This window comes from Pseudopipra pipra, chromosome 1 (assembly GCF_036250125.1).
Source record: "Pseudopipra pipra isolate bDixPip1 chromosome 1, bDixPip1.hap1, whole genome shotgun sequence".
Lineage (NCBI taxonomy): Eukaryota > Metazoa > Chordata > Aves > Passeriformes > Pipridae > Pseudopipra > Pseudopipra pipra.
In genome coordinates, this window is record NC_087549.1 from 153,106,439 (window position 1) to 153,131,459 (window position 25,021).

The 25,021-nt window shown below is 41.6% G+C and overlaps 1 protein-coding gene across 9 annotated transcripts in view; it reads left to right on the top strand.

Annotated features, from left to right (window-relative positions):
- NKTR (natural killer cell triggering receptor) overlaps nt 1–19,330 on the top strand; it is a 39,325-nt gene extending 19,995 nt beyond the window's left edge. For 4 of the 9 annotated variants that reach the window (XM_064639532.1, XM_064639572.1, XM_064639577.1 and 1 more), the window contains 11 exons: nt 1,260–1,289; nt 2,157–2,302; nt 3,261–3,483; nt 4,435–4,587; nt 6,403–6,490; nt 8,656–8,801; nt 10,323–13,259; nt 13,871–13,966; nt 14,085–14,144; nt 15,002–15,100; nt 16,847–19,330. In XM_064639532.1, coding sequence (XP_064495602.1) covers nt 1,260–1,289; nt 2,157–2,302; nt 3,261–3,483; nt 4,435–4,587; nt 6,403–6,490; nt 8,656–8,801; nt 10,323–13,259; nt 13,871–13,966; nt 14,085–14,144; nt 15,002–15,100; nt 16,847–16,925 — 4,057 coding nt within the window. In that variant the 3' untranslated portion in view covers nt 16,926–19,330. The remainder of the gene's footprint in view (nt 1–1,259; nt 1,290–2,156; nt 2,303–3,260; nt 3,484–4,434; nt 4,588–6,402; nt 6,491–8,655; nt 8,802–10,322; nt 13,260–13,870; nt 13,967–14,084; nt 14,145–15,001; nt 15,101–16,846) is intronic. The other 5 variants (XM_064639545.1, XM_064639551.1, XM_064639537.1 and 2 more) reach the window with 5 other exon arrangements.
- Nucleotides 19,331–25,021: the final 5,691 nt, after the last annotated feature.

Sequence of the window (25,021 nt, forward strand, 5' to 3'; positions counted from 1 at the left end):
CTGTTTTATTTAGCATTACAGAAGTGGAAGGTCTTGGCATTTGGAGCTTAAAAACAAATCAGGAGTGTAAACACTCCTGATCCACAGTTCCATCTTTTGGGATGTGTTCCAGCACTGCAGTGTTTTGTGACCTAATAGCTCAAAACTCCAGGGAAGATACGTGGTTAAGAAGCAGTATTTTATTAGAGCACTGAAAAACTGACTTCATCCTACCCAATCTGTGCCACTGTAAATTTAGAAAAAGCATCTGTGATTGATTTTTTTTATTTGGAGAGAGGGGAGCTCATTGGAGGAAGGTTTGAAAAGCAAAATAATGCTTGGGAGGAGAGAGAGGAAAGATGTTTTCACATATTAAAGTAACTTCAACTGCAAATGATCTGGACTTCTACTTTATTTCTCCCCCAGTATTTGAGCAGGTTCTCATGTTTGTCTGGATAGGAGGGTTCCCTGTGCAGCAGGAGCTCAGGCTCACTTGGAAAAATAACTTTATTTTGGGTTTGAAATAGGACAGAGACACCAGGTCATAGAATCAAACAGATTGGTACAAAATGCAGTTGCATTTCCCATTCAGGCTGAATGGAGGAGCTGGAAAATAGGGAGGAAGTCTGCATTTAACTGTAGGGTGGCACATAATGTCCTGCTGTGGGTTTTTGGGAGTTCATGAGCTGAAGTGGTGGCTGATTTAAGGCAGAACTGTTGCTTTGTGTTCCTGAGGCCGAGCAGGTACATGGAGAGGGAGAAGGAAGTGGAGGGAGGGAGGTGAAGCAGAGAATCTCTCACATATCATAACTCTTCTTTTCTAAAATACATGACTTTAAAGTGACCTTGTCATCTAAGAAGTTAATAACCTCAGAACCATTTCAACTCCACTAGTTACCCGTTATTTGTTGCCAAATTGTATCTTCTCTGTGATTACAAATTGTAGAGTTATGTTAAATGAGTATTTAAAGATACATATTTGAAAATTGTTTACTGCATGCATAAAATGATACTTGGTACAACTTTCAAGTATGCACAGTTAGTTAAACCTCAAACAGATTTCATGTAAAAGCATAAAAAAGCCTATTTGTACAATCTGTAGTTTTAATAATTTTAATTCGTTGAATTCCATGTATGTAACTGGATTTTTTCACTATTTTTTTGTCTTACCTTCACCTCTTTTTTTTTTTTTCCCCTGTGTCATTCTCCTCTTTCACTTCATCTGAATCCCTGATTTTATTTTATTTTACCATCTTCCCATCTTGCTGTTTGTCAAACAGAACAACAAAACCTGCTCCTCATCTCGATGGGTAAGAATCCTTTCCAGTTTCTTTTCTCCAGTGGTGGCTGAAGTTTGAAGGGTTTAAGCCTTCACATGTTACATTGAAAGCAGACAACAATGGGCAAACAAATTCTTAATTCTGGGAAAGATTATACAATAGAACAAGCTGGGAAACAAAAGTTTGAATTCCATCAAAATTTCAAGTTGCAGCTTATTTCCTAAAGCTGGACAAAAACTTGGATTGCCTTAAATCCTAACATTATGTCTTTAAAAACTGGTTGCTGCCCTCAGCCCATAAATCAATGAGTTGAGTTGTCAAGTTTAATATCTTTGAATAGTCCTTTGAATCCCTTTTTTTGAGGCGTGTTTTCATCCCCCAAATTTATGGGGCAAGTAAAAGAAGGGAAGAGAAATTGTGGTACCGTAGAACAAAACTGAGGATTCCTGAATTATAACTGTCCCTGCAATGCCAGTGGGGAATTTGTATTCTGAGCTTGGAGAGACCTATAAATTGTTCTTCTCTGGAGAAAACTGCCCTTTTGTCATGTTTATATATGGACTCTTGATGTCTGTTGCCCCAAATTGCTAAAATGGAAGGGTGGATGGGGGATTATGGTCTGTTCACCCTGTGAGTAGACTGACATCAAGTATTTCCCTCAGATTGGAGCAGAGTGGATCTCTGTTTTATGCTGCATGTAATCTTAGCATTTAAGTTAAAGTAATTTAAAATAAAATCTTCTTTTTAACACATTAAGAGCTGAATGTTTCTATTTCACACCAATTTTTTTTTTACTGAAATCAGTTGAAAAATAATCATTTAACCCTGAAATCCGCTGGAAAAATAACGAGGAGCCATTTCTAAATGCGTTGTACCTTAAATGTTTTCTTTCTGCAGTGTCCATGTTGTCTTTGGACTGGTTATTTCTGGTTTTGAAGTCATAGAACAGATAGAAAACCTCAAAACTGACACTGCAAGTCGACCCTACGCAGACGTTCGGGTCATCGACTGCGGGGTGCTCGTGACCAGATCAGCCAAGGATGGTGAGCACGGAATTCCCAAACTTAAGGGATCTTCCCATTCCTCTCAGGGAAGATAAAAATTATTCCAACATCTAAAAAGCATTGTGGTAAATCTCTAATCTCAATCAATTCTTACGAGCCTCTACAACTTCAGTCTTGGTGTGGGCGAGGAAGGCACAGCGAAGGAAAAAAAGCTTTTCTGACCTAAAATTTGTCCCTTGCAAAATGTGCTCCTGCTTCCTGCTCTCTGTAATTCATGTTGGAGATTCATGTGGCAAACTCAAAATTAGGAGGTATTTTTCTGAAATTGAAAGAGGGAGGCACAAACATGCTTCTCTTGAAGTTGGATTTTGTGCACTTTGCAAAGGTTTATTTTTAAGATCATATAACATTAATATAAGCAGTATATGGAGTGAACATACTCTGCCTTTTTATAAGTATTCATGGAATATAAATTCCTTTAAATATATGTTTGGACAGTTGCTGTGAAACAGTGGAGTGTTACAATTACTTAATTTTTGACTTTCCTTGAGTGTAATGTTGTTATTTGTGTCCTTTAGAGAAGATCAAGAGGATGGATTGTGTAAAGGTGTGAGGATGCAGAAAAGAGAGAATGACAGAGTTTTAGAAATAAAAAATATACAATTGAGGCTGCAACTAATTTGTTCTTAAACTTTGTTTTGCAACCTGTGCATTGTTTTTAAAGAAACTAATTTTTTATTTTTTTTTTACTACAAATGATCTTTGCTTATCTGTGTACTCTGTCTTTGCTGGAAATTATTTGTGTGTCCCAATATGGATTTAGGCTGGACACAATTAGATGTATTTTCATAGTGATTCTTTAATGCAACTCATTGTGAAAAAGGTCACAAAGCTCCTCTGAATCAACATTTTTATATATATATTTATATATATAAAATGGTCTGGTTTATGCTGTGTAAATCCATATACACAGTGTAAATTTAAAATATCTTTTAAGCTTTGGAGAAGAAGAAGAAAGTCTGTTCTGACTCCGAAGGCTCCGAGTCCTCCTCCAGTGCATCCAGCTCTTCAGAATCCTCATCTGAAAGTGAAGCTGAAAATGAAAGGAGCAGAAGGAGAAAGAGGAAGAGAAGAACTAAAACCAAACAGTCCAGAAAACGAAGGAAGGAGGAGAGGAGGAAAGAGGATCCAAGGTGCAAGCGAAGCTCAAACCAAAGACGGTGACTAGTCCCTTAAACTTAAGAATTTGGGAGAAATATGAGAAGTTCTCCTGTGGTTTAAAGCAGTGAATATAAAAATGCTTTTATTTAAGTTTGCATTTTGATGCTTGATTTTATAAGTTCAAGTGAGACTTCAGGCAAATTATAATAGGATTTTGATATATATTTGATGATATTCGAAAGTATTTCAAGGTAAGTTGTAAATTAAAAGTACAGCTGTGTTAAAGGGAGACTTCAGGCAAATTAATAGGATTTTGATATATATTTGATTATATTCAAAAATGTTTCATGGCAAGTTGTAAATTAAAAGCAAAGTTATTTGCTGCAAAGCAAGGACTGAACCTTCTCCCCAATAATAAAGGAGCATCCTTCCTTTAGCCTGAAATGGGTTGTTAAACCATCTTTAGGTTTGGGGTGGGCTTGACTTGGAATTCACTTGCAGTGAATATGAAAATGCTTTTATTTAAGTTTGCATTTTGATGCTTGATTTTATAAACAAACTATAAACTAATCAACCAAACAAGCAAAAAACCCTAAAGCTGAGCTAGTTGAGCAGAGCTTTTCAGGAAAGAATTCAAGATCTTTGTAGGCAGAAGCTACAGCAACATGGAAATGAGGAGATCTCAGCTTGTGACAGTATTTGGGGCTCAGTACAGCTGTTCAAGTGAGACTTCAGGCAAATTAATAGGATTTTGATATATATTTGATGATATTCAAAAATGTTTCATGGCAAGTTGTAAATTAAAAGCAAAGTCATTTGCTGCAAAGCAAGGACTGAACCTTCTCCCCAGTAATAAAGGAGCATCCTTCCTTTAGCCTGAAATGGGCTGTTAAACACATTTGGGTTGTTAAACCATCTTTAGGTTTGGTGCATCAGGTGGGCTTATCTTGGAATTCTCTTGGGAAAGAGGTGTTTTCCCAGCTGACAGCTGACTGTGCTTTTCCCTGTAGCAGCCTTTCTGACAAGAGTGATGTCCCAGACAGAGTGGACGTGAGCACAAAGAGGGACAAGCCCGTGGTACGTCCTGAAGAAATTCCCCCAGTGCCTGAAAATAGATTTTTGCTCAGAAGAGATGTGCCTGTTGTCAATGTAGAGCCTGAACCGTAAGGAACTCTGAGCTTTTTATTCTGCCTTGCTGAAAACTGTGCATGAAATATGAAATATTCCTGTTAACATCCCCGTTCCTTAGCGCTGGGAGCAGAATTCCAGCTTTTAATTGTCCTTTTTACAGTTTTCTCTGTAATATTCCTTCCATCTCATGAGTTGGTTTCGTTGGTCCTCAAGGATCACACGTATTAAACTTGATTATAGATGATGCAAACAACAACAAAAAGATTCCAGACAAAAATTTGCCAGTGTAAAACCACAGCAAATATTTAATTGCAAGGGAAACTTGGATTCGGGAGAGGTGATTTTTTTTCATCTTTCTTAGACCAAAGAAGAAACTTGGGTTCAAAATCAGTCACCCGGAATTTTAGGACTCATCAGTGTTTGACTGAGAGAAAATATTCTTCTTTTGCTGCAAAGGAAGTCAGGAGTTCATGAGAATAATTTCAATTTGTGTTTTGCACCTCCACTAAATTGCAGTTGGGTTGGTTCTTTGTCAAGTTTCCTTGTTTTTGGACTCTGAGCTAAGACATTGTAGTGCCAGATATCTCAAAAATCAGGGGTTTGGTTTGGGTTTTTTTGGGGGGGGGTTGGGTTGGGTTTTTTTCCTGGGTTTTGTTTGTTTGTTTGTTTGTTTGTGTTTTCTTTGGGTTTTGGGGTTTTGATTTTTTGTTTTTGGTTTTTTTTTATTATTAGTTATTTGGGGGTTTCTTGGGGGGAGTTGGGGGGCTTTTTGGGTTTTTTTTTAGGGGGGTTTTTTGGGGGGGTTTTTTGTTGTTTTTTGGGGGGGTTTTTTTGTTGGTTTTTTTGGGGGGGGGGTTTGTTGTTTTTTGTTGGTTTTTTGTTGGTTTTTTGGGGGGTTTTTTGTTGGTTTTTTGGGGGGTTTTTTGTTGGTTTTTTGGGGGGTTCTTTTTGGTTTTTTGGGGGGTTCTTTTTGGTTTTTTGAGGGGGCATTTTAGGGGTTTTTTTTGGTTTTTTGGGGTTGTTTGTTTTTTGGGGTTTTTTTTGGTGGGGGTTGGGGGCTTTTGGGTGGTTTTGAGAAGTCTTGGTTTTGGGGGGTGTTTTTGGTCGTTTGGTTGTAGGAGGGGTCTGGGGGTTGGTTTTGGGGGGTTTTCGGTTTTGTGGGTTTTTTTGTTTGTTTTGGGGGGGGTTGTGGGGTTTTTTTTCTTTTTTGGGGAGGATTTGGGGTTTTTTTGTTTGGTTTTGGGGGTTTTTTGGGGGGGAGTTTTTTGAGGTGGTTTTTGTTTGGTTTTGGTTTGTGTTTGGAGGACATGGGGGTTTGTTGGAGTTTTTTGTTTGTTTGTTTTAATTTCAGCTAATGGCTTAGTCTCCTGTAAGTCTTTTCTTGGAACATCACTCATATTTCCAAAGATTTAGCAACTATTTCTTTTGAGGATATTACACAAACTGTAAAAAGGAGGATTGAATTCCCTCTGCTTTCCTAAGCAAGAAGACTTTAGAACCTGTGAGCAATCCTGAACTGAGATCCTGAACCTTTTCTGCCCATGTTGCCCTCAGGATTTCTGCCCCAAACACAAATTAACCTCTTGTAACAGGATTTTGCAAGTCCTTTGTTAGCATTTATTTATGTGTAAAGACATCAGGCTGCACATTTGCTTGAAAACAAACACATGTTGATTTGCCTTTTGTTGCAAAATCGTCTCATTTCTTGGAAAATTCACTGAATTCTTAGTTCTGCCTCAAAATGAATGAATAAGATGATGAATATTTTTCATTATTAACTTAAAATTAGGTTAAGTTAACTGGGTTTTTTTTTTCCATGCAAGCTCATATTTTATTAATTTATGTAGGAAGCTTCTTGATGCCACTCCAGTTCTGACTGACCAGAAACCATCAGTCTCGAAATCCGGACGAAAAATTAAAGGAAGAGGCACAATAGTATGTGACAGTTTAATTTATTTATATATTTCTTTCCTCTCACCCAGAGTATCTTCTCTGACCTTGAGCTTTGACTTTCCTTGGAGGCTTTGTAGGATGCTTTATTTACATGTTTATTCACATGTATTTGTTTGCATTCTAGTTTAGGAGGTTGAAATATTGTCAGGTAGCTGATTTTGTGATGCAGGTTTTCATTCCTTCTTGTTACTCTCTTAAAGTCTGGGAAAACAAAGGCTTAATTCTCAGCCACAGGAAGTCTCCAAACATAAGAATGAAATTATTTCTTTTAAAAGATGGAAACTAATTCAGGCAGATTCATCCCAGGCAAGCCACAAGATCCAAAGCAGTGAGAAGTGACAAGAGCTTTTCCTCTTCCCTATTCCTTGGATTTCCTTGTGTTTTCTCTGAGCATTAGGACTGCAACACATAAGACACACCAAGCTGCTCAGCAGTGTCCTGAGTGTCTGCAGCCCTTTCTGATATATAATTCAAAAGTTTTTCTTCTCTAATAACTCCCAATCCAGGCCCAAAACGCTGCACAGCTGTGCTGTTGTTTTTCACTCAGTACAAGGGGGAGAAAGTAAGAGAAGCTGCTGTAACTGTGCATTTGATTCTATTGGATTGCAGCATATTCTTCCCCTGGAGAACCTTTTCCTGGATCAGCTTAGCAGGTGGCATTTGGGGAACCATAAAGCCAAACCAAGCCTTGGTCCTGCCAAATATTTTGCAAGTGGAAGTTCTCAAAAAGAAAAGTGTATATACAGATACCAATATATCTATAGTTATTCTAATGAAAAGCTTCATTAGGATGGTTTAAACTGAGACTCCTCTGAGTGTGATTTTTCTTATATAACAGCCACTGGATTGGGGAAGTCCTTTTCCACCATGATCCCCCATGATACAATTATTTTAAGCCACAAAATGAACAGCTTGGATGCCATAGCACGGACCAAGGTGGTGGAGTGGTTGAGCCTCAACCCAAATTTTCCAGCCTTGACGTGAAATGTGGCAGCTGCCTTTGCATCTGACAGCTCATATTTGTATTTGACACTCCTGGGATCCACTAAAGCCTTTAAACCAGAATGGTTTTGTGTATTTATGTAAATAAAAATTTAGGGAAAAGTAACTCAAAGCTGAGTGGAATTGGCTTTTGCCAGGTTTTGGCGTTTCTCTGATGTTATTCATCATTTTAACACCCTCTTGAAAAAAATGAAGAATGAGAACAGTTTCTCTTTAGTGAAGTTGTTGGATATTTTGCAAAATAGTTATTTGTAGATTCCAGGATACTCCTGAATAGACTTATTTGAAAATTAGAAAGATCCATGATACCTTCACAACCTGTTATGTGCCAGTCATCTGTAAAAGCTTTTTAAGTAGTCATTCCTTCAGCCCAGATTAGCTCTGTATGGTAGAATATCCTTATATTTTTTTTATTTAAACAGGGTATCTTAAAGATTTTTGTAATTAACTGAATAAATCAATACATGCATCTTTCTGATTTTATTCTGGGGGAACAACACTTTTTTTTTCCTCTGCTTTTGCTTTCAAAAGTGGCTCAAAATAATTGAGTGAAATCCAGATGTGTTTTTTATTGAGTCAAGGAGCATCTGATTTCCTCACAGAGTTTACCTGAGTGTGTATCCAACTGGGTAGTGGAAAATAACAATTTACTATATTAGAGGGTTTTTTCTCTGCTGCACAAGTAGCTCTTATTGCCTACTTAAATGCCATTCCTAAGCATAATTCTTTAAATATGAAGCTTCTTTATTCTTTTTTGTGAAAGAGTTTTGGGGAGTTTTAGTGGTTTATTTTTTTTTTGTTTGGTTTTCTATTTTTTGTTGCTTGGAATGTGTTTTAAACTGGATTCTCATTTCTGCTGAGCTGAACAGCAGTAACTTTGGAATAGGGCTTGTCTTTGCTCATATGAGCAATTAAGTGTCTGCTAACTGAAGTGAAACATCTGTGCTTTAACATCCTGATAGAAAAGGTAGTTATCTGCAGTAACTGGGAATCCATGGCCTCTTCCTTGATCCTTCCTTTTATGTTTAGGAAAAAAGAGTGAGCTTCTGGCCCCCCTCAGGCTTTGTAAAACACCCTGAGTATGAAAAGACACAGTTTGCTATGTAAGAAAGTTGCATAATGTGGTTTTTTCTGTGCTTTCACAGCGATACCACACCCCCCCTCGATCCCGGTCGTGTTCCGAATCCGAGGATGACGAGAGCAGTGAGACCCCTCCTCACTGGAAAGAGGAGATGCAGAGATTGAGGACGTACCGACCTCCCAGTGGGGAGAAGTGGAGCAAAGGAGATAAGTAAGATCCTTATCATAAATTTTATAGTCTGGGGTTTTTTTTAAAAAGTGTTTAACACGTTGTGTAGATGTACCACGTGGATGTACCAGGATGAGAGGAAACGGCCTCCAGTTGTTAGGAAAAAAAACAATTCATGGAACGGGTTGTAAAGAACAGGCTGCCCAAGGAAGTGGTGGAGTCATCATCCCTGGAATTGTTCAGAGAAAACATGGATGTGGCTCTTCAGGACATCAGTTCTGGGCTCCTCAATTCAGGAAGGACATGGAGGGGCTGGAGCAGGTCCAGAGAAGAGCAACGAGACTGGGGAAGGGACTGGAGCACAAGTGCTATGAGGAGAGGCTGAGGGAGCTGGGGCTGTTGAGCCTGGAGAAGAGGAGGCTCAGGGGAGACCTCCTCACTCTCTGCAACTCCCTGACAGGAGGGGGGAGCCAGAGGGGGTCAGGCTCTTCTCCCAGGAACCAGCAGTAGGACAAGAGGGCTCAGTCTCAAACTGTGCCAGGGGAGGTTTAGGTTAAATATTATTAAGAAATTTTTTCCAGAGAGAGTAATGAGCCATTGGAATGGGCTGCCCAGGGAGGGGGTGGATTCTCCATCCCTGGAGGTGTTTTAGATGAGACTGGATGTGGCATCAGTGCCATGGGCTGGGAACCATAGTGGGGTTGGATCCAGGGTTGGACTGGATGATCTCAGAGGTCTTTTCCAACCTGGTTGATTCTGTGGCAAGGTTTGGTGGTGAACAAGGTGGTGGTGTTGGGTTGACAGTTGGACTTGATCACGTTAAAGGTCTTTTCCAACCTTAAAACTTCCATGGTTTCCTTTAGCCCCAAACTGGGTGATATGGATTCTTTGGGTACCAGATGAGACAACTGAATCCACCAACCCTTTATTGTTTGGTTATATGTTCTTTCTGCAATTGCAAACTGTGTGATGGATGGAAGCCAGCTCTCCAAAATTTCTGACTTGATACTAAATATGAGCTTCTGTCAAATTATGAGACAGAAACCTCAAAAGGAAAACTGAAAAATACTATGTGTAACCATTATTGAATAATTGCAAATGTTTCTGGTGGTTCTTTTTTATATACTGAGATATGTTTTAAAATTTAAATATTTACTAATATCTAATAATATAACAACAATGTTAATGTTAGTAATAATAGTAATATTTAATATTTAATAATACTAATATGTAGAAGTGGTTTGAGAATCCTGCAGTTGTAGAGGTCAAAGTCCTGCAGACTAGGGTAATTAAAACATTAAATCTCTTCACACAGGTTCTGCAATATGCAAAATTTGCTGATGTTGGCTGATTTATTTCTTAGAGAGAAGTAGCTCTTGGTAGTGATGTAATTCTTAAAATGAGTGTAAGAAGCTCAGTCAGAACACAATTGCCTGGTAGTAAAGTGTGTGGGTGTGTCAGGTTCTTATATCTTGATGTAAAATCAAGTTTAAAAATACTTAATTTATCTGAAGTTTTAAAAGAATTTCCACTCAGGGTGGGGCTTTCTGCTTTGTTTTCCAGGTTGAGTGACCCATGTACAAGCAGATGGGATGAAAGAAGTGCATCCCGGAGATCCAGGTCCTGGTCCCATAATGGTTATGCTGATCTAAACACCACAAGATACTCCAGCCATCACAAGAAGCACAGGAAAGAAAAGAAGAAGGTGAAGCATAAAAAGAAATCTAAAAAGCAGAAGCATTTCAAGAAGCACAAGCAAACGAAAAAAAAGAAAGCCTCGGCCTCATCAGACGTGGAATCTTCTCATTCCTTCCACAGGAGGACAAAGTCATCTTGTGATCGTGAGAGGAAATCTCGTTCTTCTTCCTTGTCTTCTAGGCGTTCATCCAGAAGAGACTGGTCCAAATCTGATAAGGAAGATCAGAGCTCATCATCTTTATCAAGCAGAGGGTCTCGCTCTTACTACAGGTCCAGGTCCAGGTCCAGATCCAGGTCTAAATCAAGGTCTTACTCCCGAAGAAGTTCTAGATCGAGATCAGCCTCTAAATCATCACGTTCTCGAAGCAGGTCAAGGTCCAGTTCTAACCCCAGGCAGCAAAAGACTGTTCCCAGTTCTCCACGGAATATTTCAACCCGATTAAATGACAGTAAGTTGACCAAGGCAGCCGAGCCCGTCCGAGCAGTTCTTCTGCCCAGTGACAAAGTCGTCGTCCCACCAGTTGTCCCAGAAAACCTCCCTGTGATACCCTTAAGTGACAGTCCACCTCCTTCCAGGTGGAAACCTGGGCAGAAACCATGGAAGCCATCCTATGAGCGAATTCAGGAAATGAAAGCTAAAACAACCCATTTAATACCCACCCAAACTAATTACAGCCTGGTGGTCGTTAAAGAGGCCAACACCTCCTCCTCCTACCGCAAGCGGGAGAGGAGCTCGGAGAGCGATCGGAGCGGGTATTCCAAAGGCCGCAGTGACAGGAGCTCGGAGAGTTGGCCGAGGTCCAGGAGCAGGTCCTCCCGAAGTCGGTCCTACTCCAGATCCTACACAAGATCCAGAAGTCCATCGAGCTCTAGGACAAAATCCCACTCTTCTGGCAGGTCCCCGTCACCGAGCAAATACCGCAGTGACCGGTCGGGGTACAGCGAGTCCACGTCTTACTATTCCCTCAGCGACGAGGACAGACACGGGAACAAAAGGAAATCCACGTCCAGCGATCAGAAAGCTCGGGGCTCCAAACTGAGGCAGGAGACTAGCTCGGAAAGTCCCCTGCCTCACAAGCATCCCAAAGACTACGATGAGTCTTCCCAAGGATTGAAGGAGAGCGACACTTTGTCATCCTCAGACTTCTCCAGTGACAGCGAGCGCTCCGCCAAAGCAAAAGCGGTCCCAGAGAAGGAAAGTCGTTTTCCATTGGAAGGGGATGCTCAGAAACAGGATAAAAATAGCTTGAGTTCTGAGAGAGGGGAGGAGAAGTCCAAGTGTGAGCGGGATTCTGATCACTCCAAAAGGAAAGCAGGGAAGGAGAAGTTTCTGGAGGAACCCAGAGGAGGGGCAAAAACAAAACGGAAATCCTACTCAGGCAGCAAATGGGACTCAGAGTCAAATTCCGAGAGAGGAGAGGCAAGGCATAATAGGGGGGATTCCAGACCCTCCTCTGGTAAAGAAGAAGGAGAGGCCACCTCAGGGTCTGATACAGAGCTCAGTGTCACCAAAAGGATAAAGAAACAATCCAATTCCTCTGAAGGCTTTTTGGACTCTGATTGGAAGACAAACAAACAGTTGTCTTCTTCTGAATCCGACAGTTCCTGTTCAAGCTCAGCAGACACTCGAGGCAAGTCAAAAAAACACAAGCATGGGTTGAAAAAACAACTTAAGAAATCGCATTCCAAAAAGCCAAAAGAAAAATCCAAAGGGAAAAAGGAGAAAAAACACAAAGTCCAGAAAAGAAAAGAGATGTTTCATTGGCAGCCCCCCCTCGAGTTTGGTGAAGAAGAGGACGATGAGATAAATGAAAAGCCAGTTGCCAAGGATGATAAAAAAGAAAAGCAGCTTACCAGGGACATAAAGGATAAAAAACAAGTTTATGAAAAGGATGAAATAGTCACAGATAAAATGGGAAACGGTGAAAAGTCGTGCGGGAGTGAAAACCTTTTAGATAAAAACACCACAGGTGAGGCCTCCCCAGATCGCAGCAACCTTAATAAAGAGAACATTGAAACAAACGCTTCAACTGGTGCTTTAAACTCAGGAATAAACGTTTCTGCCTGCAAGAATGAGATTAAACAAGCTGAAGAAAGTAACCAGAACGGATTGGAGGACGTTATTCAGACAGATGACAACATGGAGATCTGTACTCCGGATCGTAACTCGCCGGGGAAGGTGGATGTGGACGTTTTGTCTCCTGTCATTCTCACTCCTAAACCCCAGGCTTTAAGTGCTGCTATAAAAAAAGAGCTACAGGTTGAGACCCCTGAGCAAGATGCTGTCAAACTAGGAAATAACATTAGAGACTTGATTCATATTAAAGAAGAAAAAGAAACAGGAAGGCAAGAAAATAACTCTCTGTCTGGTGCTAAAGACTGTGGTTTGAAAAGTGAAATGACTGAAAATCTGCAAAGCAATATGATAGACAATAAGTGGAAGCCTTTACAGGGTGTTGGTAACCTACAACCAGCAGCAATTAGTACAGCCACGGAGGTTAAGAGTGTAGCAGTAGCACCAGAGCCTAAACCAGCAGGTTTAAGGATTGAAATAAAAGCCAAGAATAAAGTAAGGCCTGGGTCTCTGTTTGATGAGGTCAGGAAAACAGCCCGGCTCAATCGGCGGCCCAGGAACCAGGAAAGTTCCAGTGAGGAGGAATCTCCAAGCAGAGATGACAACAGTCCATCCAGGAGCCTCAGTAGGTCACGGAGTAAATCCGGGTCTAAATCCAGACACAGAACAAGGTCCATATCCTACAGTCACTCCAGAAGTCGATCTCGAAGTTCTACATATTCATACAGGTAAGAAGCTGGTGCTGCTCCCACAGCCTGCCCTGGGAACTTAGAAGTTTTCATCTTTTCAAGGCATGTTTTCTTTCTCAGCTCATGTTTTTCTTTTGAACAGCACAGTGTCACACAATCATAGAGTGGGTTGGGTTGGAAGGCACCATGTCATTCCATCCCCTGCCATGGGCAGGGACAGCTTCCACTAGCCCAGGTTGCTCCAAGCCCTGTCCAACCTGGCCTGGGACACTTCCAGGATGGGGCAGCCGCAGCTTCTCTGGGCAACCTGTGCCAGGGCATCAACACCCTCATAGTAAACAATTTCTTCTCAATATCCCATCTAAACCTACCCTCTGTCAGTTTAAAGCCATTCCCCCTTGTCCTGTCCCTCCATCCCTTATCCCAAGTCCCTCTCCAGCTCTCCTGGAGCCCCTTCAAGCACTGGAAGTGGCTCCAAGATGTCCTTGGAGCCTTCTCTTCTGGATGAACACCCCCAGCTCTCAGAGGTGCTCCAGCCCTGTGATCAACTTAATGGCAAGCATGGAATAAATACTTAGCTTAAAAGATAAAGATGTATAACTTTTTTTTGCTTCCTCCTCAGTTCTGTTCTGTCCCGTTGTTCACTGTAGGTCCAGAAGCTACTCAAGAAGCAGAAGCAGAGGGTGGTACAGCAGAGATCGCTCAAGGAGTCGAAGCAGTTCTTACCACAGTTACAAGAGTCGTAGGTGAGTTTGTCTGTTTGGAGATACTGCAGGACATGTTGTGCTCCTCTTGCTCCCCCTCTCCCCCTGCTCCCTTGTATTTTATTAACTTAAGATGTCTCTGTGGTTTTGTTTCTGTCAGTCGAAGCTACAGCCGAAGCCGATCCAGAAGTAGTTCTTACGGTCACCACAGTCGATCCAGGTATGGTACAAACTCTGCAATAAATGGACTTCTTATAAAAATGCCTTAAAGTCAGAATACTTTTTATTTATATTTCTTTAAAATAGACTTTAATATATAATCACATAACATACAAAAATAATTTGTATCATGTGTGCTACGTATTTTATTATATATACTATAATATCCATACATATATAAATATATATTTATAAGAATACTTTTTGAGAATGCCTTTATCTCATAGAGTCTGGAATGATTTGGGCTGGAAGAGAACTTAAAGATGATCTAGTTCCAACCCACCTGCCATGGGCAGGGACACTTTCCACTATCCCAGGTTGCTCCAAGCCTCGTCCAACCTGGCCTTGGACACTTCCAGGGATCCGTGGTCCTTAAAACTATAATATCATTGTAACAACTTGAATCAAAGCAAAATTAATATAAGGCACTTAAAAGCTGGAAATAACCAAATTATCCTAGCACTACAGTTACAGGTGATGATATGAGATGAGAAATAGTGAACACATCCTCCTTTTTTGTTAAAATAAAATTGAGTTATAAACAGAATCACTTTGCTGGTTTTCGAATTAGCAAAGAAGGTTTTTACAGCATCTACAAAAAAGAGAAACCACAAAACTTTATGGATGCTTATTGTGTCTTTTCTAGATTAGTAAATTTGACATTTTTACTTTTGCCTTGAAGATAATTGTTGTTGTGTTGAAACTTTTCTAAAGCACGGAATTGTTTGCCGCAGCCTTCAAACGTAATTTCTAGCCAGCCCTTCATCTCTGTATGTAAATGTCATTTGAGCCTGCATATAAAATAGCATTTTAGACAAGAAATCATATATTTACAATTGCCTTCTTTTCCCTTTAAAGTAGGTCCTACACATATGACAGTTACTACAGCAGGAGTCGGAGTAGGAGTAAAAGGAGCGACAGCTACCGACGGTCTCGGAGCTACGATCGGAGATCCAGGTGTGGTTTGGCACTGGATTTGTGGGGAAAAAATTTGCTAAATACATACCTGTGATGTTTAAGAAAGGCCAGTGTGCTGGTTTTTTCCCCCCAAGCATAAAAAAAGTAATAATTAAAACCAGTTAAAATCCAAGCGTGTGTGTGAGTGAGGAAGGCAGAACTCCTCACGTGCTAAGTATGAGGATGGGGAAGAAGTAGGATAAGAAAGATTTGAGTTCCAGTTCATTGTATGAATGCATTCAAAATTTTCACATTTTCCCAGTCACCATCCCTGGAAATGTTAAAAAACCATGTGGAAATGGCACTTGAGGACATGGTTTAGTGGAGAAGACAGTGCTGGTGCTGGGTTAACAGTTGGACTTGGTGGTCTTACAGGTCTTTTCCAACCTTTGTGATTCTATGATTTCTAATTTTTTTAATAGTATTAAGTGATTTTTAAAAACTACACAGTAAACTAACTCTCAAGATTTAAATCAAATACCCTGTGATGGATTAAAAGCTGCTTGGTATGCAAAGAATTCCATTGGATGGTAAATTCTCTTTGCTTTCAACTGCAAATATGGATTTAAAACAATCTGGAAGGGAAAGTAAAAAATTGCACTGAAATCCAGACTTAATTTTTAACTTCCTAGAAAGTATTTTGAAAGAATATTTTTACCTGCAAATCTGATGAATCTAGAATAAATTCTATTCTGCTCTGTCCAGGGGATTTACAGAAGTGCAAGTGAGCACATTTCACAGAGATCAGAGGTGGAGCAGGAGATATAGAGAGATATAGATTTAATAGCACTGATGATTGGTTTTATACCTTTTAATATGTCCCCTATTAGTCATAAATCATACAGGTCTCTACAACTGCTGTAAATTTTCATCCTCTGCCCTTCTCATACTCATTTTTTCCCAACTTTATAGCAACTCTTAAAGGTTTTGCTCTCACCCATTTCCACAAGACAACTTTCATCTTGTGTTTGAGGGGAAATTAATTAGATTAACAAAGAATGTGGAAATAAACTTGGAAAATCATTGTCTTATTATGTTGAGAAGCTTCAAAGAAGCAATACTGGATTAGGATACGCTCACCTTTCATTTAGAAAGCTTCCTTTGCAGGCAGGAGGCTAAAAAAAAAATCTCTAATGAAAGCTTATTTCTGTGTAATTGGAATATTTCCTGTGGCTTGTCTGAAACCATCTGGACTCTGTGTTGATGTTTGGCCAGGTGCTGAGCTTGGGATTCTTCTGGATAAGCCAAACCATTTTAATACACAATTTCTACACTGCAGAGACACACACACTCTGTTCTTGTGGTTCTGGGGCCTAATTTTCAAGATCCTTCTTCAAACAAGAAAATACAGCATGTATGAAGCAAGGATTTGTGAACTTATCTTAGTTGAGAGATGCTTGCAATATGAAATCAGATGTGTTAGAATATATTTCTCAGTCAGCTATTAGCATTTATAAAAACATTAATTTTGGATGGTTTTTAGCTGTAAAAGAAAAAGCAAGAAGTTACAGAGAACTTGCCTTGAGTTATCCAGGACAACACCACGTAAAGTTAATTATTATTTCAGTTTTGAGTACCCTTTAGCGAATTCTTCAGTTATAAGAAACACCACCCTGCAAAAGACTTTGTGTTTGTTTTTCTTATCTGTGTCCATCTTAACACTGTTTTTTACACGATGTAAATTTGAATTTGAAGCTCAAACCTGAAGCAGTTCTGAGGCATTTTTGAACCTTTTTTTCTCGGCAGGTCCTACGGCTCCGACAGCGAAAGCGATCGCAGCTACTCCAACAACAGGAGCCCCAGCGAGAGCAGCAGATACAGCTGAAAACACTTCTGGGAGGATGAAAACTGTGTTTCATCATTTTTTTCAGTGTTATTAAAAAAAAACAAACAAGAGAACCAAACTGCTTTGACGGTGTCACAAGTGAAGGTTGTTTGCTGAACTCACTGAAACTTTCCCATTTACCGGCGAACTCGCTCGACTCTGTGCTCACAGAGAGAAGGACTGAGCTCCACAGCTGAGTTGATTTTTTTAATTTTTTTATGTGAAATGCAACTTTTACAGGATAATTAAAAAAAAACCAACAACCCAGCAGTTTTGTTTCCTCGAATTAGCTTTTCCAAGCCATGGATGACTCTTAGGTGAATCGCTGCCACCGCTTTTCCGGGTGCAACAGAGTCTGTTTATAAATAAACACCTTGAGGGCTTTGTGCCTGTTCCTGGGAAATGTGTGTGAGCAACTATTAAACTGTGAAGTCCATTTCTTACCAAGGCTGCTGTTTCTAGTTTATGAAAATGGTTTTTTTAATGCTGGAATCTGCATTCTGTGCTGTCTTGATTGTCGATTGTTGCGTTCTGTGCAGGATAGAGGTGATGAAAACAAAGCTGCCACTCTGTCTTAATCCTTCCTGAACTGTGAGGTTGAGGAATTCTGCTGGAAAAGGTGAGATGGTGCACAGTGGGAATTGTCAAACTGACAAGCAGCGAGCAAAAGTGTGATGTGAATGAGTTTTGAGCTTAATGTCCAACTTGTCTAAACTTTTTATGTTTCAAAATTGAATTTTGTGATAAACAGCAGTGTCCTTCGGAGACTAAAAAAGTGTTTCCAAACACTTCTTGACTTTCATTTCAGTTCCTATTACAGTGCTTGGCATCCTTCACCACATTTTGGGTGTTGTTAAAGCATTGAGTGTGTCATGAGTTTGTCCAAAACACTTTTTGATAATTTTTTGAGAAAACCAACTATAGAGGTTCCTTTATGAAATGCCTGTAGGTGTATCCCATCCTATGTTCCATATAGGGAATATCAGATATTGATACTGCAGATACTGAACTCTAGATTGTTAAAAGGATGGGACTACAAAAATACTGGGTTGCCTGATAAAAAGCATGGACAGTACTTTACTTTGAAAGTTTATTACCAAAAATGACTCCATGTTCCAGGTATTTGCAAAAAAATAAATAGATTTAAGCTGAAGACCATTGAATAAGTTTTGCAATATTCTGACTGAGTTGCTGTAAAATAATTTGTGAAGTTTTTCAGGGGTTTAGAAAGTTGTGTACTGAGAACCAGATTTTTAATGGCACAATGTGACCTGCAAATTGGGGTCTGTGGTGACACAACAGACTTAACATTGTTTGATTAGAGCTAACGAGCTCTGTTGTATCATAATAGTTTTCATTACTGACTTTCTGTAATATCTGGAGATGCTTTCATTTCTCTCAAATGTTTTCAAATACTGGAAATGATTTTTTTTTTTTTTTTTTTTTGGTGTGTGTGATCTCATCAGGCCCCAACAGCTTTGAAAATTAAAAGTGGTTATTTCTCACTTAGGCATCAATTCATTCTCTCTTTGATTGAATTAAACTACCCCAAATTAGATAATTTTTTCATACACTTGTGAAACATGAAAAGCAAGTTCAAAGGGAAGTTTGCAGACTGTGATGATTCCCTCCATTTCTGTCCATCAGCAGCTGAATAAGATGTTTGTGTGCACGTTCCTGAAGCTGAATTTGCCACAGAGGTTTTTTCACTTTTCTATGAGAACCCAAAATTCTGAACTTTCCCCCTTCCTACACTTGTAGTTTAGTGACAAAGTGTGTGCATGTAACCCTTTCCAGTCAATCTTTTGTAAGCTTCTTATGCCTTTTAACATTAAATACATTTCTTACTCGAGGCAGGATGCATTTAGAGAGAGGTTTCTAACAGCAGGAGCCATCTGAGAGTCCTGAACAAATATTTCAGTAACATTTGTTGCACTTTCATCATTTTCATTACAAATGTAACTTGTTTGTCCCTTACTAAGAAAATAGAACTAGAGGGCTCATGTAACAAAATATACAAATATAACTGTTACCATTCGATACTTATTAGTGGGAAAAATAGCTCCAGAATCAGACTTCTGTCATATATCAGAGCTGATTTGAGTTTTTAAGGTCAGGAAAAGGTAATAGAAATATGGTCAACCAATTAACTGTAGTTATCAAAAATTACTGCAATGCCACTAAAGTCTTTCATATCTTGAATTAAAGCTTTATAAAGAAATTCCATCAGGTTGGGGAGGGGGGTGAGGGAAAGGTTGGGGGCACTTAGTGAATTCTGTTCAATTGTGCTTCAGGTAGAAAACATCCCCCTGAGCTGGTTTTCTAACTTTGGTCTATGTTTTTGCAATTTTGTTATTCCAAAGTAGTCGCTGTTTGTAAAATAAACTTTTGTACATATCTGCAAATGCTGTTTTTCTCTACATCTGGAAGAATCCGGTGCTGCTCGAGGGGAAGCAGGCAGGAAAATGAAAAATAGACTTCAATTTCTGCATCTGCCTTTGTCCCTTGCAAGACTCGGGCAGGAGTTTGCCTTTTCCTTTTCCTGACCTACATAGGGAACGATTCCTCTGCGAGACTCTGCACTGGGTTTACATAACAGTCATTGGAGGAACAAATATTTTGAAATTTCCAAGTGATTTGAGGTCTCTCCATTTCCTCAAGATACATAAAAGGTTCCTCTCCTTGGTGAAAAGATACACTCAACAGATCTCCACGGAAATCTGGGGCTTGGGCTGAGCTTAACCACTTTGCTAAATGTTCTTTCCCAAATACACATTCCCACATCACTTCCTTAGCATTGGAAGTGGGATATTAGTTCATGGCAGCAGATGTGATGGCTCAGTGCATTAATCCATTAGTCTTTTAGACCTTCTGTTCCACAAAAAACTGGATTTCATTGGAATTACTGACTTTGTCATAATGGAGAGACTAATTGCCTTGGTCTGAGGTGAAAAGGACAGAGGAAAGTGTTTCCTTGTTTGGTTTAGTCTTTAGTGTGGTCTTTTTCCTCACTTTGGAATACTGACTTTGGGAAGGAGAAGCAAGAAATCCTGGGCAGGACAAAGAGGAGCTCCAGGTGATCTGAGCTGTAGTGCTGAAATGTTTGGAAAATGATAATTTTAAGGTGGGGAAGGGGTGAAGTGGCAAAGAGATCAGCTGAAATAGGGTAGGAAATGTTAGATAAGCTCTTGTGTCTCACTGCAGCGTAAACCAGTTGTTTTTCATAGGATGGTGTGGGTTGGAAGGCACCTTAAAACTCATCTCTTTCCAGACCCTGCCATGGGCAGGGACACCTTCCATGATCCAGGTTGCTCCAAGCCCCATCCAACCTGGCCTTGGACACTTCCAGGGATGGGGCAGCCACAGCTTCTCTGGGAAACCTGTGTCAGTGCCTCCCCACCCTGGCAGGGAAGAATTTCTTCCCAATATCCCATCTAACCCTGCTCTCTGGCAGTTTGAAGCCATTCCTCCTTGTCCTATTTCTCCAGGCTCTTATCCCAAGTCCCTCTCCAGCTCTCCTGGAGCCCTTTTAGGCCCTGGAAGGGGCTCTCTGGTCTCCCTGGAGCCTTCTCTTTCCCAGGTGAACACCTCCAGCTCTCCCAGCCTGGCTCCAGAGCAGAGGGACTCCAGCCCTCGGAGCATCTCTGAGGCCTCCTCTGGATTTGCTCCAGCAGTTCCACATCCTGCTTGTGCCAGAGGCCCCAGAGCTGGAGGCAGCACTGCCAGTGGGGTCTCACCAGAGCAGAGGGGGACAATCCCCTCCCTAACAGGTTGTTACAAGTGATCACCAACCTTTCTTTTAAGAGCATAACATCGCTTTTTATCCTTCCAGAGGTGTATTCCCTGCAGAAGTCAAATGCTGGGATGGTGCTCAGGTGCCACAGCCGTGGAGGTCATGGTGTTACCTGGAGCTCACGGTGGAGCAGGGCCTGGTGAAACCAGAGTGGGTGACACCCACTGCTCACCAGTGGCATTTTTTGATTTAAACAAGCCTTAAATCCTGCCATCAAGTAAAATTATCACTCAAGCATAAGCGGTTTCTGCTAAAAAAAAAAAAAAAGGGAATTCTAAGTGAGATTGGTCTGTAGGTCTTGGGTTGTTTTGGGAATGGTTTATCCACCGTGCAGCACACAGGATATTGTGGAATAGCTCTGTAGGAGCAAGTGTTCATCTCCAGTTGCAGGTGAGTGACTTGTCTCGAGTCAGGCTATTAAATGAACCATCTGCCTTAAAAATCACAGATTTACAAACCTGCAGCACAAAAATACACTTTCCCTATGAAATCCCTGCGACTCCTTCCCGCTCTGTCGCTTCCAAACAAGGGCAGTTTGTGTCCTTGCTCCCGAGGGGAAGCAGCGTTTGAAGTGTTTTTCCTGAAGATCCCTTGGTGTCTGACAGTGTGTTAAATGTCTGTTGAGTCTTTGTGTGCTCGTGGCGGTCACACTCCCGGTTCAGAGCAGTGCAGAGTGTTTGGATGACCTTGAGCTGCACCCTGGAATCCCATCTGGTGTCATTTCCAAACGGAACGGGCTGCCTGGGATTTAAATCACCAGGAGATAAAGCTTTGCATGCTCCACCCCTGCCTCACAGCCACGTAAGTAATTCTCTTTTAGGTGATTGGGAAACAGGAAAGGGGTTTTCCACCTGGTTTTAAAAACATGCTCCACTGTGGTGCTTTAAAACTGTTTGCAAATTATCTAAACAATTAAAGGGGCCCAGGCTTGAATTCCATAATATCCATGTAATCCCTCTGAAGTAGATGGGATTGCATGTGTGAAATCAGAGGGCCCGTGGCAGTTTGGGGGAGGTTTTTTTTTAATGAAGATGATATTTCAGAGTCACAGTGGATGCACAGAGAGGGGGTGGGCATTAATTGGGTGTTAATTGATGTTTCTGTTGTATCTGTCCTTGCAAGAGCAGGGTGGAGCCCATGGAAATTGATGTTCTTACCTATAGGGTGTTATAATGTTTCACCTGGAATTTTGTGTTAATTTTGGGCCCCTCGCTGCAAGGAAGTCGTTGAGGGGCTGGAGCATGTCCAGGGAAGGGAACGGAGCTGGGGAAGGGGCTGGAGCAGCAGGAGCAGCTGAGGGAGCTGGGGGGGCTCAGCCTGGAGAAAAGGAGGCTCAGGGGGGACCTTCTGGCTCTGCAACCCCCTGACAGGAGGGGGGAGCTGGGAAGAGTCAGGCTCTGCTCCCAGGGAGCAAGGGACAGGACAAGGGGAAACGGCCTCAAGTTGCACTACGGGAGGTTTAGGTTGGATATCAGGAAAAAATTCTTCATGGAAAGGGTTGTCAGGCACTGCAACAGGCCACCCAGGGCAGTGGTGGTGTCACCATCCCTGGAGGTGTTCCAAAACCGTGTGCATGGGTCACCTGAGGACGTGGTTTGGTGGTGGACACGGGAGTGTTGGGTTAATAGTTGGACTCAGTGATCCTGGAGCTCTTTCCCAGCCTTGACAATTCGAACATGGAGAGTTCTGAGCTCAACACAGCTTGTGAACACTTGTAGCTCCCACCCTGCCATTATATCCTAGTCCTGGCCTCAGGCTGCAAAATTCCTTAATTAATTCCCTCATTCATCCTGGAAGGGGCTGCCTTCCCTCTTGGGCTTTCTTTTTCTTCTTCCTGCACCCTGTGAGGGAGGATAAGGAAGGGTCCTTCCCCTCTCCCACTGCCTTGGCCACCCACCGTGTAACTTTACCCCAATGAATTTTGGCAAGTAAGCCATGAGAAGCATGAGGAGGGAGGACTGGGAAGGGGAGAAGGTGAGAATTGCTTCCAGGAGAAACACACAGCTCTTTTGGGAATGTACCAGTGAGATAAACCAATCAACAGAGGCTCTTGGGTCTTCAGAAGAAGTAAGTTTAAGGAATAATGAAAAGGCAAATACGTTCTTTTGAGAGGGCTGAACATCCTATCACTCCATGCCCTTGTCCCAGGTCCCTCTCCAGCTCTCCTGGAACCCCTTTAGGTGCTGAAAGGGGCTCTCAGGTCTCCCTGGAGCCTTCTCTTTTCCAGCTGAACACCCCCAGCTCTCCCAGCCTGGCTCCAGAGAGGCTCCTGCCCCTGGAGCAGCTCTGTGGCCTCCTCTGGGCTTATTTCAGCAGCTCCATGTCCTTTTTGTGTTGGGGGCCCCAGAGCTGGACCCAGCACTCCAGGTGGGATCTCATAAGAGCAGAATAGAGGGCTGGAATCACCTCCCTTGACCTGCTGGTCACTCTGCTTTATTTTGCTGAGGTTTGCACCGTCCTCTAGTGATGGTTTTAAAGAAAGAATACTGAGAGTGGAGAATTCTTTTTTTTTTCTACTGCACTGTGCAGTTTGAAAATATCATTGAGTGTCCTTAGCTCCTATTTTGGGAGAAACTGTGAGCAACCCTTCCCTGATCACTTCATTTCCCTTATTTCCAGTGTCCCCTCTGAAGGGACAATCAGTTCCTGTTGTGCCCCGTGAGTTGGGCTGCCCATGGATCCTCCCCAGGAGCTGCTGGTGTCACCACGAGTCACCTTCTCAGAGCAGCTGTTCCTCTTCAAGCAGCATTGCCATTTGGCACTGGGGCTTGGGGAAAGGCTGAGAGAGTTGGGATGGTTCAGCCTGGAAAACGAAGGCTGTGGGGCGACCTAATTGTGGCCTGAAGGAGCTACGAGAAAGATGGAGAGGGACTGTTTACAGGACAATGGTGGAATGGCTTCAAATTGAAAGAGAGGAAGTTTAGATGAGATATTAGGAATAAATTTTTGCTTGTGAGGGTGGGGAGGCCCTGGCAGAGGTTGCCCAGAGAATTTGTGGCTGCTCCATCCCTGGAAGTGTCCCAAGGCCAGGTTGGATGGGATTCTTGGAGCAACCTGGGCTAGTGGGAGGTGTCCCTGCCCATGGCAGAGAGGCTGGGAATAGATGATCTTTAAAGTCCCCTCCAACTTTCTATGATAATTTTAGGGAACGGGCTGGAAATCTCATATTCCACTGGCTTTTCTGGGATCTACAAGGTGATCGAGCTCCAGCTTGATAGGAACAGCCCTCAGCCCACGGGTCCTTTACCTTGGGCCTTACCTCTCCCTTTTCCAAAGATTAAACCTCTCCCTTGTGACAAATAACTGTACATTTTAAGGAGTCAGAAAACCAAGGGAGAGGGAGGATGTCAGGCACAGTTAGTGTGATTTTTTTTTTTCAGATTTCATGAGTGGGGCAATACACCTCTCCTTTTTTTATCCCATTAAACCAGGAGGGAAAAAGCCAAAAAAAAAATTTTTTTTTAATTAAAACCACTCTGTGTACCAAAAACCCACACACTGATGGAGAAATCCGGCTTTAGTGATGGATTTCCTATCAGCTCCCTGCAGGAAACTGCACAGATTCCGTGCTCATCTTTCATTTCTATCAATAGCTTCGAACTGACACCTTTCACAAGGAGTTTGTGCCAGAGAACATGGCAAAAAGGGACCTTTCCAGCTCTGCAGTTTCCTCCTTTGCAGAGTCAGGATCAACTCCAGTTGTATAAATCACAGTAGTTGTTATCCAACCTATCTGTTAAAAAATTGCCAGTGCTGAGAGGGAGCAGTTGAGGTGCCAAAACCAAAATTGCTGAACTGTTCACATTATATAAATATATATATATATATAAATGTACTTTTTTTTCTGATATCTAAAGTAAAGGGCCTTTTCTGCCACCTAAACCCATCACTGCTTCTCACAGTTGGAGAGGAAGAGAATGACCTTTTTCCTTCTAATTAAACCATAGAATCCCAGCATGGTTTGGGTTGGGAGGGACCTTAAAGGTCATCTCATTCCAACCCCAGCCATGGGCAGGGACACCTTCCACTAGCCCAGGTTGCTCCAACCTGGCCTTGGACACTTCCAGGGATGGGGCAGCCACAGCTTCTCTGGGCAACCCGTGCCAGGGCCCCACCATCCTCATAGTCAAGAATTCCTTCCCAGTATCCCACTAACCCTTTCCTCTGGCAGTAGGAAGCCAATCCCCCTCGCCCTATCACGACATGTCCTCATAAATATTTAAGTAGAAGGAAAAAAACCACCTTAAATATTTGTAAAAGGATTGGGCAGGCTCTTGCCCAAACCTGGTCTTCTCTGGACTAA